Source organism: Kwoniella shivajii, chromosome 10 (assembly GCF_035658355.1).
Source record: "Kwoniella shivajii chromosome 10, complete sequence".
In the NCBI taxonomy this organism is placed as follows: domain Eukaryota; kingdom Fungi; phylum Basidiomycota; class Tremellomycetes; order Tremellales; family Cryptococcaceae; genus Kwoniella; species Kwoniella shivajii.
Window position 1 is genome coordinate 110374 of NC_085917.1, and position 14456 is coordinate 124829.

The window sequence follows — 14456 nt, forward strand, 5'->3', positions numbered from 1 at the left end:
TCTTCTTTTCATGGTGTTTTCGATTGATGACGTCGGGGTGGGTGAATATCTCATTTGTTGACAAATTCAATCAGTCGAATGGGAAAAACGTGGTAGTGATATCGTTAATACCGGAACATTCGTGGCATTTTATCCTTTGATCGCTTGTTGTTGTTTTTCATCGTCAGAAACATTGTATGCATATAGACCAGTCCATTGCATCCAGTAAGATCGTACCTCCATGCATCAACGTACGCATGCGGTGTATGTGAGTCCAAGTAAGATATGCTATGTCAGTGGAAAGAGGTTTATCTTGTTGGTGATGATATTTTATTTGTTGTTTTTTTTTTCACTTGTTTTCCATTTGTTTTCATGAATAATAATAACATAACCCTGAAATACAGTCTGAGTATGAGTATTTATTTATTTATCATGACTCTGTTCGAAGATCGATAGTAGTAGTAGTTGGTGATCATCATTCTACTATCCATCGCCAGTACGAGAGCGAGAAAGTGATAGCACAGAAAAGATCATCTTTCCTTATAGTATAAGAGATTGATCAATATCGAAAGAAGAACCCAAAAAAGCCAACCAACAACAAAAGTTATATCGGCATACAATAATACAATTGCTACCTTTTCCTTACACCTATCCTGTCTTCCCTTTCTTTGTTTTCATTTACATTGTCATACATCTACGCAATAACCTACCCTCTTCTCTTGTAACATACCACCTCGGCTACGACCTCGCGCTCGTCCCCACGCTCACTGAACGAAAACCAGGTGAGTCATTATCTGTTTTCTTGCTCTTTGTTTATTGGGTTCAATGGTGGAGGTTTTTCCACACTCTTTCACACCTTCGAAACTAATGGCTCGAAAACAAAGCCTCCCCTTACCTTCCATCCTTCCTTGCCCGCTCATTCTCCACAACTATTGCTCTTTCTTCGCTTCCTCATTCTTTATCACTATCCGTACGCTCTCATATTTCTTCTACTGTTTCCCCTTTTTTCTTCAATACCGAATCCATTGACCATTTACCCGATCATGCTACCTATACCTGCCTCATACTATCATAGGATGGCAACAAAGTACTCTCGCTGATACTACTCATCAGTCGTTCTCTTCTCCCTTAGTTTCGTCAAGCAGAGTATTTGAGGTGAATAAAAGCAAAGCTCACTGAAAGGACAAGCTGGCATTATCATTACTCAGATAGACGTACTCAAGCTTAAAGGTATTGGATATGCCTAGTGTACAGAGCAAGAATATGTTGAGTGTGGTACAGGTACGTTTCCAGCTCTTCTTTTGTGTTGCCTATCATATATCATTTCTTCGTACTCACTACAGAAATTCGATGTGGTCCATCATTCATGGCTAATTCGCTTCCTACCGTATTTAGCCATCGCCAACTCGTACCTCCCCTCGAAAATCCTCTTCTACCAATCACATTAACCAAGCTAGCTCATCTTCAAATCGACATTATCCTACACCATTATCCATGTCACCTTCAACAGCGTCTGCGATATCGATGATTACCGGTCCTGCTTCTGGATCTGGGTCTGGATCTGGGTCTGGGTCTGGTTCTGGACCTATAACAACAAATGGAGGAGGATCATTACGTTTCCCACCTTCTTTTGATCCCAATCATCCTTCTTCCAGATATCATTCACAACAATATACACCTTATTCACCTTATCGTCCAGGCGAATATGGTAGATCAGAAAGAGGTTTAGCAAGTGAAAGAACTAAAATTGAAAGAAAATTGTTCGATGATAGTATCTCAAGTTCAGCTTCAGGTTTTCTTGATGATGACTTGAAACATAATCACAATGTCAAAGAAAAAGATAAAGATAGATCAAAAGTTGATAATAATAATATTATCAATAATCTTAGTTTAAACAAAAAAGATACGAGTTCACCTTTGGCTCCTGCTTTCGAAGCTAAAATGGTCCTGAGAAATGGTGCTAGTATTGATCTGATCTCATGGTGAGTAAATTAATCCTTCTCTCCAACTCTTCGTATCTTCTTATTACGAATTTCCTTGAAACTGACCATGTCCAAATTGAAAATCATTTCTTAGGCTTCGAACAAACTTTCACCATCTGCCACCACCGCATACAGTTTTAACACCGTGTATGCCATTAAACGGTATTCGTCATCTACTACTTGAACGGTTTCCCAGAGCTCCTGAAGTCGATGAAATATCAAAAGCTGTTCTAGCTGCATTCCCCCATTCACAATGGGATTATCCAACGGGAACATCATCTGAACCTCCAACTATCAGAGGTCTGGTTTGGCATGGTAAAGACATAACAGATGAAGATGAAGTTATCGAAGAACCAATAAGCAACGACAATTCAAACAGACTCTCAATCAGAACAAATGGTAATTCAGGTTCTGATTTCCTAAAGAAATTGTCGAATACCAATACAAACGCCAACGCAACAAACAATAACAACAATAAACAACATTCAAGATCACCTACACAATCAACCTTGGTTTCACCCATCTCAAGTTCTAAAAGACAATTACCCGATACGCCCGCACGATCTGTCTTGGAAGAATTTGCAGAGATAGCTACTCTGGCAGATAAAACGCCAATCTCCAAGACAAAATCACTACCTGGTGATCCGTTAATCGATGATTCTCCAGGTCAAAATGGATATCATCATCTTGACGAAGCTGTCGATGAACTGAATCGTGGATTATTGTACGATGATCAAAAGAAGAGAAAAAGACATTCAAGTCAATCACCTGAACTATCAAGATTGTCACACAGACGAAGAGCCTCAACACCAGATAAATTACACGGTTTATTAGCTGCTGCTGAAGCAGTTGAAGGATCACCTATAACATCCGTTCTAAGTCATAACGGACATAAAAGACGTAGAACAATAGGTGGTACAGGTCCAGCAAGGGAATTAATGGGTATGGGCTTGGGATCGGGCATATCAAAGAGGAAAAACAGATTATCAAGAGGTACTTTATCACCACCTAATCCCATGAGAAGTGGATTCAGCTTCTTACCTCAGTTGAATGAAGATATAGACTTCTTAGTACCGTTAAATGATACTGCATCTTCTTCTACAAGCTTACCTATTGATGAAGAAGATGTAGATGCTGCATCAGCATTCATACCAACGTCAACATCATCAGTCAATAAAAGAACACCAACTTCTTCTTCAGCTTCTCAATCTTCGATAATATCGCAATCGTTGAATACCGTCCCTGGTCCATCAAACCAACCTTCAACTTCCACAGCAACATCAACAAGTGGAACTGGAGGAGGTGGTGGTGGAAGAAAAGTAAACGAATTACCAACAGAAGGTGACGCACCTGGATACGATTGTAAACCACCTTATCCATACCATGAGATGATACGTCACGCAATCGAAGCTGCGCCAGATACGAAACTCCAATTATCTCAAATATATTCTTCAATAGCGGATAGATTCCCTTTCTTCAAAACTTTAGATGAAAAGAAAACTGCTGGTTGGCAAAACAGTATCAGACATAATCTATCGTTAAAGTGAGTTCGATTATGTTGCGTCGTACTCCGCAATGGTTGTATACATCATCAATGAGTTGGAAAGGATGGGATATGCTGTTGGATGTCATGACAATGATGGAGGGAACAAAGCTAATTGCCAACTTGCACTTTGCAGGAAAATGTTCGTACGAGTAAACAAAATCGATGGTATCCCAGACGAATCAGGTGGTAAAGGTGGTTGGTGGACTGTACAACCTGGAGTACCGGATGAAGGTAGACCGGGAAGGAAAGCAAAAGCCAAAAAAGCGAAAGCTGAAGCCAATGTCAATCCCGATAATTCTATGCTTGGCGATGGCGATGGCCATGGTGGCAATGCGGATCAGGATCAAGATCAAGATCAACAGAATCAAGATCAAGAAGATGCTAATATCAGTGTGGAGCTCGACCACAACGAACTCGATCACGATCACGAGAGTAAACATCCACATCAGTTCCAAAATATATTGAATGATACCAAGAAGATGAACAATATCGAAACGATAGATTTCGCTCTACCGCCAATACAACGGTATGAAGAAAGAATACCGGATGGTCGATTACTATCGTCAGCGATATGAACGTGATCGTCTTCAGTCTTGGCGATTTCCGATCCTAGTTTTTGGGTTTCGGTTGATTGGGGTTTTGGATGTTTGGGTTATCTGCGTGCTTTTTTTCAACGGGAAAGAATTTTTTTCATCATATTCACGCTTTCATATCCATACATATTGTATTGTTTTTCTTTTGTCTCAATCGCGATATATAACAGTGTATGTAGAAAAGATAAAAAGTTATCGAGTCAAGAAAGGATCATACAGGTCTATATACTAATATACATACAAGGATGTGGGAAATCAAGGGTCAAATTTGAGTGGGAATTGAAGAAGAAGAAGAAGAAGAAGAATTGACAGGAAGGGAAAAGAACGGGGAGGGAACAGGAAATGGGGAAAACGATCTATCGAAATAAAGAACAATAAAAGTGAAATGGAAATCTCGCATTCGTATCAATGACGTGTAAATTCAAGAAAATAAATTCTTTGTTATACTAGTTCCAAATACAAATACTTTTGATACGTTCAAACATGAAATGAAATGAAGAATGAACAGTGAACAGTGAAAATGAATACTTGCCATTGCAAGATTTGGACCGAGTGGAGATCGGAGTTGCAAACGTTTTACTCACCATGCGGTACACCCTGATGCCATCCGCATTTGAGATTGGGTATTGCTGAGTGAGATACCAGAGGAAGTACGAGTCACGCATGAGGAAGTACAACGGATTGAATAAAATGAAAGAGGAAACGTCTTTTAAACTTTCATGAACATTTTTTTTCGTTTTATTATTGTTCTTATCTTACTCGTGTGGTGGGAGCAAGTACGTAAGGCACGGACCCTCCGCATTTTATTGTCTTTGAAACGAATAGCTAAGATTATATCGCTCTTCCAACTGTACAAGTAAGTGTTCGTTCAGCCAGTGGGATTTCAATGTCAGAAGATGCCAATGCATACTTGCTTGTGCAGATGGTGAAATAGCTCCTAGCCTCAGTATCGATTGTCAGATCATATATGGGAGTGACCTTGACTACTCGTACAGATCAACAAGAAGCTATTAAGCTTAATTCCCGATTTTCTAACTCACTGAAACACCTGTCACTGCCTAAAGATAAAAAACGATTCCTTTCCTCTTTTCCTCTTTTCCTCTTTTCCTCGTGTCATTTAATCATTTGATATTCCATCGTAGCCCAGGATTCCTGAAAACGGATACTGAACGTTTACTGTGAGGGATCATGTTTGATCGGCATCGTTCACCACCGCTGTCAGCCCAACGATGTTCCCCGTCAGAGAGGAAAGAGAGATCACCTAGTTATGTACCGCCTTATGAGCAGGCTAGAGACCAATCCCGCACCAGCACCAACACCAACACCAACGCCAAGACAGCTAACAGAGGTAAGAATGGCTTTACGAGGAATTTCAGTTCGTATACAGGCTCATTCAGGGAGAGATCAATCTCACCAACAAGAAGGAACTCGTCGTCTTATCATACAGAAAGGGGGAGATCACCTTTTTGGTACAAGGATAGATCAAGTTCATACAGGGTCACATCCTCATATACCAGTGAGAGAAGAGGGCTGTTTGATAGAGGAAGACTCGATAATAGAGATAATCAAGCTTGGGAAGAATACTATAAATACACGCGCAGAGAAAGAGAAGTGGGATTCGGGAAAAAGGAAAAGAAAACATCATGTTATCATCAAGAAAAAGGCAAGAACAGAAGTATCGAAGGGTGGTATGTACCAGGTCCAAAAACCAACCTATTCAAAGGATTCACTTTTTATGTTCATTCTGAATCTGATCCAAGTAAGAAGAAGGATGAACAGATGCGAAGTAATGGTGAATTTGTCAGTTTCATAGCTTTGATAAGGGTGAGTGGTGAAGACCATTATACTCTGCTTTCAATCTAGTCACAGTATCTATGGATCCTGTTTTTTTGTACATTACGAGCACTGTCTATCACAGCCGAAAGATAATAAACCTTTGCTCAACCTGCTAACTCCTTGATTTAAACATACAGCATCATGGTGGTACGCTATGTCGCTCACCTTGTCCATCATACGTAACCCACATAATCCTACCCTCTGAATCAACGGATAATAGAGAAATCACCATCCAAATCGACAAACCCGGACCAGACTTCTCGTCCTCGTCTTTGGAGCAAAAAGGAATTTGGAATCGCAATGATATCATAAAACGTTTCGCTCATGTCAACGTAAAAGGATCATTACCAACTACCGCAGTCGATCGAGAACAACGTGGAAGAGTACATGTTTTAATAAATGAATGGATATTTGAATGTGTCAAATTAAATAGGATTATCGAAGATTACGATGACTGGGAAATCAAGTGAGATATTCAATGTTCAAACTTCCGCTATCTTCTCCTTACACCTACAGTCCTCGTTGATCTATCCTCATTCCTACTTTGCTGATCTGATCTTACTCGATGGTGCGTAGAGGTACATACGATCCTAGATTCGTCGAGGTCGATAAACACATACAAAGACCCGAAACACCACCTTGGCCACAGAATCAAGTACTGAATCCTCCTCAACAACAAACAATGTACTACTGTGACGTGTCCAGGGATCCCCGAGTATCGTCTATCCGACAACGATCCAGCTCAAATGAGGCTGAAGTGATAACATCTTTATCAAGTCAGATTACAAATCAAGCTACCTTCGAGGTGCTGGTCAATGATACTGCATTAAAGATGACAGCGACAGAAGGTGAAGGAGAATCCGCGAAAGAGAATGAGAATGACACAGAGGGATCTCAACAGGTGATCGTTGAGGAAGAAATCAAACCTAATCTGGATGATGAGTACGTCGTCGGCATCGTCCCTGGTTTGATGTATAGAAGTCTAATTTGGTTCACGTCTTGTCCCATGCAGCATGAAATTAGATATAGACATGGATGGCGACCATTGTGGACATCCTCCTCAAAACGACTATGGAGATGACGGACAAGAGGAAGATATCAAGCCTGCGATCGTAGATTGTATTTCTGCTGCGGATGGAGAGCAATCAGAATTAGCGAATGTAATTTCCGTGTCACTCGCGCAAGAGACTGTCTGTCATCCTACACCTCATACAGCTTCCAGTTTAGCCCCTCACCAACAGTCAGAAGTGCTTTCTGCTTCTCTTCCTCGCGGAAACACACCGGATACTCTCCAAATATGTGGAGAAAATCAACACACCAAAGCGGAATCTACTACACCCTCATCGAAACTCAAAGAGGTGTCTGTTTCTGTCATCCTCGACCGTCAAAAAGGAGTGTTTGCCAAAGGCTTATTACCGATTAGTTTCCACGTTTTGGGCTCAGAGAGGGAGCGGAGGTTAATGGAGGTGGTAATCACGGTGAGTGTCATCCTCTCATTGTATTAGAAAGAAACATCATGTACAGTGTCTACAGTATCTAACGATTGACCCAATCGCAGCGCGCAGGTGGTGGTTTGATATCCCCCTCAACGACCGCCACATTCGTGCTTCTACCTCTATCGCCAGAAGAATCTGCCACTGACCCATCTCATGTCGCTGTGGTGGATGGACTTGCCAAGGACAAATCAAGGGCTGCCATCTCTGCTGATTGGGTTCATGATTGCATTGAGTCGGACACCTTGATACCACTTGATAAGTATTTTATACGAAAAGAGGAAAGGCAGATGGACATCCGAGAGTGATAGAGTATCGCTATCTTGCGTTAGACAATTGTGCGATTGGTTTTACCCTGATATAAGATGTCTCTTATGTATGTGATTTATGCAGGACTGATTGTCATTGACCCTTATACGCCCTTACTTATTGTGACAGTCTCCTATACCAATACTCGTCCTTGTAGCATCGTGAGCGCCGTCCCTCATCATGGCTCATCGAAAAAAATGAGGGAATGTGGCACATTCGCAAAAGGGGGGGTCCGTACGATAGTGACGAGGGTATTAGTAATAACGATTGTAGTAACAGTGTGATTTGAATCATGACGCTGACACACATGGTAAGTCAAATTATATTTTATCTATGATTCAATTTCTTTCTCCCTTTCTCCCTTTCTCCCTTTCTTTCTTTCTTATCTCTCTTCAGCTCCGTTCCCTCTTTTTCACTCATCGTCTAGTCAATCTTCATCCTTCTTCTTCCATTTTCATCGCTCACCCCTACGTTCCTCCACCTTCCATGATTCCTACATCTTCCTTGTAAATTTTCCGTCGTCCTATAATCCGGAACCTACAAGATGTATTCTTAGATACGCTTCATCCCTCTTTTTCAAGGAAATGCGCTGATGAGATCATTTATAGTTCCTTCCACACATTGAAAGATCCTCAACTGGAGCCTTCGACACAGTTGTCAATATCATGTACTCACAATCGACCTCCTCCGTCCTACTAAACCTCTAGCGGAACCCATGCCACGCACTGGGGTTGCCCCTCTGACCTTTCCAACACAAAGTCATGAGTCGCTCGAAAGCCCACCTCCGGCTGACCATCCCTCTCAGCGTGGAAAGAGTCCGTTTCCAGAGTCTGAGATATCAGACATACAGCCACAGCTCGAGAACCAAAGGGCAAGTTCTGCTCAATCAGGATCATCTCTGATTAAGGACGAGCGTAGAAAGATCCACCTCTGTCAAGGAGCAGAATTCCTCGTTCGCTAGGTCGAGATGAGTTCCTTCGCTTTGCTTCTGTTTAACAACTTGCTTCTGTTTAACAACTTGCTTACATCTTCTTATATATCTATATAGTAATCGAGAGGAATGATGGTATGGTTGGTATAGTATTCTGGATAATGATAATGATGTATGTATGCAAAGCAACTCGTTGATCACCCTTCCTCCATTTGGTGTACGATTCGCTTACATCTGTGCTACGAGGTACGTATATCCATCGTGTATGCAGCCCATCAGCTATATATTCGTACAAAACTTCTTTCTTCGTATTGCGTATCCGAATTTGTATTTTATCTAACTCTATTCCTCATTTATCGAACCGAAGCGAATGATCATTAAAGCAAATCAAATTAAATCAAATCAAATCAGATCAGATCAAATCACCTTCACCTTCTAATAAATCATCACCCATGACCATTTTCCAAACGTTTATTCCATCAATCCCCTTTCCTTCTAATGGTTTGCCTATATCCATTGATTTCAAAGTATCGATTTGTTCACTTGTGACTTTGACTTTTCCGAATTCCTCTTCTTTACCTAAAGTACCATTCTTGTCACCATTATTTCCATTCTCATCCGATTCCGCTACGTTTTGATCCGGTTGTAAATTCAATAATCTATCGAATAGTAACATCCATCTAGTTGAATTTCCTACAGTCCAGAAATCTTCTGATGTGGCTCCTTCATCATCGTGAACTTTCTGAGCTTCCCTATCGAAGTCACCAACCCATGCTTGAGCAATTGAATTTGGATCGGATTTACCATCTAATCCTTTACTTGCGGATCCAGATAGACATAAATCTCGATGAACTTGCGCTTTACCTTGCCATATATCGAATAACAAATTGGCGATGGCAGCTCGATCTCCAGTGGGTACTACCCATCCATTCTTACCGTGTTTCACTTGTAATGGGATACCACCTGCGTCAGAGGCTATAATGGGGACTCGCTTGTTAACGGCCTAAAAGAAAATTCAGCTTGATACTTCCGCTTTTAATGCTTAACAGAATAACTTACCTCGGTCACTTTGACTTCGAATCCTTCTCTGGTAGACAATTGAGTAGCTACCCATGCACCTTGTAGGATACAACCGAGGATCGAGTCACTCTACAAACAAGGCAGTCCCGATATCAGTCACTGCTCAAACTGTTTGCTGTACTCAGACTTACTGGTGGAGCTCGGACGACAGCGACATCGTCTTTCACGAGAGAATACTCCTTAGTACCAAGGGTCTATGAGAACGATGTCAGTTACGACGAACGTAGTTCGGTCATCTCCAGCCAAACTCACATCGTGCAATTGCTCACTTCACGTACGAATTTCAAGTCAGCTTGTGATTCTTGTTGAACACCACAGAATTTACAGCCACTCACTAGATAACGGATCCATCTGGATCATCAACACTTCCGTGGCCCATGATAATAAGCTGAGGACCGCCATCAACTGGAGGTTTATCGGAATCTTCGAGCTTCTTTCGGAACTGAAGGTAGGCAGCAAGGAGATCGTCGATACCTGTCAACAGAAACTGTCAGTCAACCAGAGCTGTACATTGAGAATTACCCAGAGCTAAGTTGACTCACCCTTTGAAGGATCGAATCTTGCAATCTGACAAATATATCCTCTATCCCAGTCGATCTTGACACCACATTGCTCGGAGGATAATGTGTTGAAGTACTGCCTGAAATATCTGACTGAAGCTCGACCATAAGGTTTGTTGAGACCATCGAGGGGGCTGACAGATTATCTCATGGTATCAGTATCATTACTTAGTACATGTGTCTGGTATGCCACTCACTCTGTAGATGGCGCCATGTAAAGAACGGGTAATCTCTCATGTACGTTCTTAGGTACGAAGAATTTTACGGGATGCTGCGTTTGGATAATAGGTTTGTCAGCTTGGAAGGTTTGACCTTCAATTGTGACATGCTTGACTTACAGCTAGGAAAAGATCTACATCCTTGATGAAGTCAAATAGGTAGTTCCATGTTCTAGATTGCATAGTCTTAGGATCATCAGTCAAATCGGATTGAACTATATAGTGTTCTCGTCAGTATTTGTATCAACGGCAACCGAGTTGAGCGGATCGGCAACTAACTCTGGATATGCGATCGGAAGATGATCTTAGCATCCGGTCGTTTCTTCTTGATGATAGGGATCAAAGCCGTGACTGTATGAAAGGTCGGACCATGGTCAGCATGAACATTGAGACTTATAAGGGTTGAAATGCTTACGTTGAGGATCATCAATGACGATAATAGATGCATCGATTGCGCCACTCGACCAGAACGCTTCGTCTGACGAAGTAAACTTTATTATCATTCCGATTCTTCGAACCGGCCTTAGGGCTGTGAAAGTAGACTTACAGTTCTGCTCGGTCCAGATCTCAAACATACTCTTATCTTCATCAGTCAGATCCATGTCTTGAGGAGCGACACCTTGAAGTACGTTGTGAAATTTTCGTTTGGTAATGTCGAATACTGTTGGGTGTCCTTCGGGAACATACCTGTTAAGTTCTCGATCATTAGTGCCTGATCGTTTTAACTGATCCAAAAATACCTACCACTTGACGTTGAATCCAACCATTTTCCAAAGTCTAAGCATCGCATGTCTCATGAGTGCGACACCACCACCTGACCGTAATGCATCAGACAATGGATTATTTCTGCCGCGTACGATAGGATCGACGGCTTACCTTGAGGGGTAGCAGAAAAGAATGCGATGGATACCTTATTTCGGTTGAGATGATCTGTAAGAGCAGTGAATCGTTTCCAAAGCTAATTGATTAAACAGAATAATGTCAGTCAGTATTGACTAAAACAACAGGGATCATGTGATAAACGTGAGTAATGCACGGATGAGTGGGGAACACTACCAGAAGTGTGAATCGGCGTAACTCACAGCTTCACTTGTACTTTGCTGGTATTGCAGAATGCTGCAAAGTTTCACCTGGTTGTCACAGTCTACCAGTACAGAGTGGTCGGCAGGATGAACATCGGCTGTAGTAGCGGAATGTGTCGCCTAAATGATTATTCTTCAGCGAATCACCTTCTTCTACAGATCGTAACAAGAGATGAAGACGTCGTGAGGTGTTAAGCTGAAGGCAAACTTACAGGGTGAAGATGTTTGACACCAGCACTAATGGCGGCGGTGGCACTAGCTGAAGTAGAAGGAGCTGGGAGCCTAGTGAAAATTGATGTGGATGGGGTGACAATGATGCTGTAAATGTGCAATAGCCTGGATTAGTCTAGATACTATAAGTGAGCGAACGTAATGTTGACTTACGGGATGACGTCGACATGTAGCCATAATGTGGAAAAGAATTGTACACCTTCATGACCTTTGAATTCTCTTGGAACGGGTTCGGCAACGGCAACCATTCGAACCTATGACAAAGTGTATAAGGAAGATTAGCAGGTGCCATCATTGTCGGTGTAGTTATAGGTGGTCAGAGGATGATGTAAAACAGAAATATGCGAGAGATCGAGCGAGGTACAAACTCGATTGATTGAACCACTCTTTTTGTTGTATATAGTGTGTTACTCACATTCATTCCTTTATCAGTTTGAATACTTCTAATCAAACCCAAAACTTCTCTTCCAATTCTTTTGTTTTCTTCTGTAAGTTGATCCTTTGTTTTATCTTTGGAATAATATTTGGTATGAAACGTTTCACTTTCAACTACACCTGTACCATCATGTAACACAGCTGAATATTCTAATTCTCTACCTGGATCTGAACCATCAGGTTTATCTTCTTTTGGTTGTTCACTCAAACTTAATCCCAATCCTAGGAAGATATCTTGAATCACAGTTGGGTGTCGTTTGGTTGACATTGATACTTTTCGATGAGGTGACATGATGATTTGATTATTCTCTTTATGTTATCTAGATGACTAGGTCCAAAGAAGTAGATGTCACTTTGTTGACTATGTACTCTGTGGGAGTGGAAGCGAGTGTCAAGAAGATGCTCCGATACTGTCCAATGTATACAAGACAAACAGAGAGAGGGAGAGGCGATGATGATGTTAATGTACTTTGGCTGAAATTCCAGAGACGGGGAATGAATGAATCAATGAATGACGATCTTTTGAAATCGGGAAAAGAGACAGTGGAAAGTTGTGTTGTTAATATAGTACGTATGCCTGACTGAATTGGGTGAAAGTGATCTGCGATCTGTGACTATTTGTCTTTTACCAGTTATTTATAATATTTCATAGTATCTATATACTCTTGGTATATACCGCTGCGACTGCTCCAATACCTTTGTCCCAGAATGAGTAGCGTGGGAACAATCATGATCATTAGTGTGCTCATCACCACTAAACCACTGCTCCGAGACAACCCATCTTCGGTCTTCGGAGTGCTTGGGGTGACGTCATATCACTGTGCTTACCAGAGCGGACATCACCGCATTCCCGGGTAAAATATCCCACCATGCGTGTATTGTTTTGTATTGTTTATTGCCACTCTCACCCTCTCTCTCCCTCTTCCTCTCCGTCTCACCTTTGCATATTAGCAATAATAACATCCCAATCCATCCATCTAAAGTAATGCAAACATCATCATTCCTATCCTTACTTTTGTTATTCATCACTACCGTATCAGCTTATCAAACAACAATCAACATGGCTAACAAAGACGGTACGTTAAAAACTTTCAACTTCTTATCTAAAGTTCATCATCATTAAACATCAAACATCCCATGCTCCACATCGTGGGAAAAACAAAACACTTTGTTCAATTATCATCCCTTTTTGTAATCCTTTATATACATTTTCTCATCGATCATTATCGTATTCACCTCATCCCCTGATCTAACGGTTCATTGCCGCCGCACTGATCTCGCTTAATGATACCAAAGAATGTTCATCGGATTGATATCTGACGTTTGGCTTGGCGTTTACAGTCATTGTGCAGTTCAAGAAAACTTCTTCTGCTGAGGAGAGACAAAAGACCGTTGAAGAGCTTAAAAGTAAAGGTGTGTACAGTTGTTCGCACCATTATCCGATAACAATTTGATACGACTATTGATATCTCGTTTGATGATAGGAGCTACTATCGTAAAAGATGACAACCTCAACTCGAAGAGTAAGTAGTCCGATCATTCCTCTTAGGGCCCTATCATCGTGCTAGCTCGTCCATCGTTTCTTTTTCTCTCCTCAAACAGCAAACCTTGCAAATCTCTCACGCACAGAATGTCTTCCATCTCGTGTATAAACACGCTAATACTACGTTCCTCTCAGTCTTCCCATTCGTAACCGTCTCATTACCTGAATCAGACTTTTCGACTCTCCAATCTGATTTCTCAGGTGATCACGCTGTGGTAGAGAATATTGGTGAGTTTGCTCGCCAAGACATTCAGCTCGCTGCATAAACTGGGAGATCACGAGCTGACAATGCCCTTTCTGTCCTCCACAGAGGCCGACCAGGAAGTTAGCATCCAATAATCCCTTCATCACTCTTACTGATTTGCTCAAATACCTGAGCTGCCAGAAGGACTGATTGAGGCGGAACTACTTGTGTAGATGTATCGAGAGTGTTTTTAGAAGAGTTGTGAATTACGAGTAACAGTCATGAGATGTATGCAAATATTATGATATCGTTGCGTCATACTCTATCATGCTGACATCTATCTTCTACCGAATATCTGATTTCACGTGCCGACCAATCACCATACTGATACAACCAAACCGAGTTCATCCAAGAACCCAACTTCTTCTAGCACGATATCTCTGTTTGTCAATCT

At 41.5% G+C, this 14456-nt stretch overlaps 4 protein-coding genes across 4 annotated transcripts; 3 read left to right on the forward strand and 1 right to left on the reverse strand.

Annotated features, from left to right (window-relative positions):
• Nucleotides 1-1473: 1473 nt before the first annotated feature.
• IL334_006941 (uncharacterized protein) lies at nt 1474-4082 on the forward strand (the record flags this gene model as incomplete). The annotated part of the gene is made up of 3 exons (XM_062938638.1): nt 1474-1961; nt 2056-3504; nt 3641-4082. The coding sequence occupies 3 exons, from the start codon at nt 1474-1476 to the stop codon at nt 4080-4082; spliced, it is 2379 nt and encodes a 792-aa protein (XP_062794689.1).
• A 1206-nt stretch (nt 4083-5288) lies between these two features.
• Nucleotides 5289-7737, forward strand: IL334_006942 (uncharacterized protein; the record flags this gene model as incomplete). The annotated part of the gene is made up of 5 exons (XM_062938639.1): nt 5289-5924; nt 6074-6402; nt 6513-6878; nt 6949-7414; nt 7495-7737. The coding sequence occupies 5 exons, from the start codon at nt 5289-5291 to the stop codon at nt 7735-7737; spliced, it is 2040 nt and encodes a 679-aa protein (XP_062794690.1).
• A 1344-nt stretch (nt 7738-9081) lies between these two features.
• Nucleotides 9082-12567, reverse strand: IL334_006943 (uncharacterized protein; the record flags this gene model as incomplete). Its single annotated transcript, XM_062938640.1, has 17 exons — nt 9082-9672; nt 9729-9818; nt 9881-9943; nt 10002-10017; nt 10085-10223; nt 10292-10443; nt 10507-10580; nt 10648-10742; nt 10807-10878; nt 10943-11005; nt 11075-11214; nt 11272-11341; nt 11404-11485; nt 11610-11729; nt 11822-11927; nt 11994-12094; nt 12256-12567. The coding sequence occupies 17 exons, from the start codon at nt 12565-12567 to the stop codon at nt 9082-9084; spliced, it is 2286 nt and encodes a 761-aa protein (XP_062794691.1).
• Nucleotides 12568-13260: 693 nt separating this feature from the next.
• Nucleotides 13261-14157, forward strand: IL334_006944 (uncharacterized protein; the record flags this gene model as incomplete). The annotated part of the gene is made up of 5 exons (XM_062938641.1): nt 13261-13351; nt 13617-13688; nt 13760-13798; nt 13954-14046; nt 14129-14157. 5 exons carry the CDS (start codon nt 13261-13263, stop codon nt 14155-14157), a joined length of 324 nt encoding a protein of 107 aa, XP_062794692.1.
• Nucleotides 14158-14456: the final 299 nt, after the last annotated feature.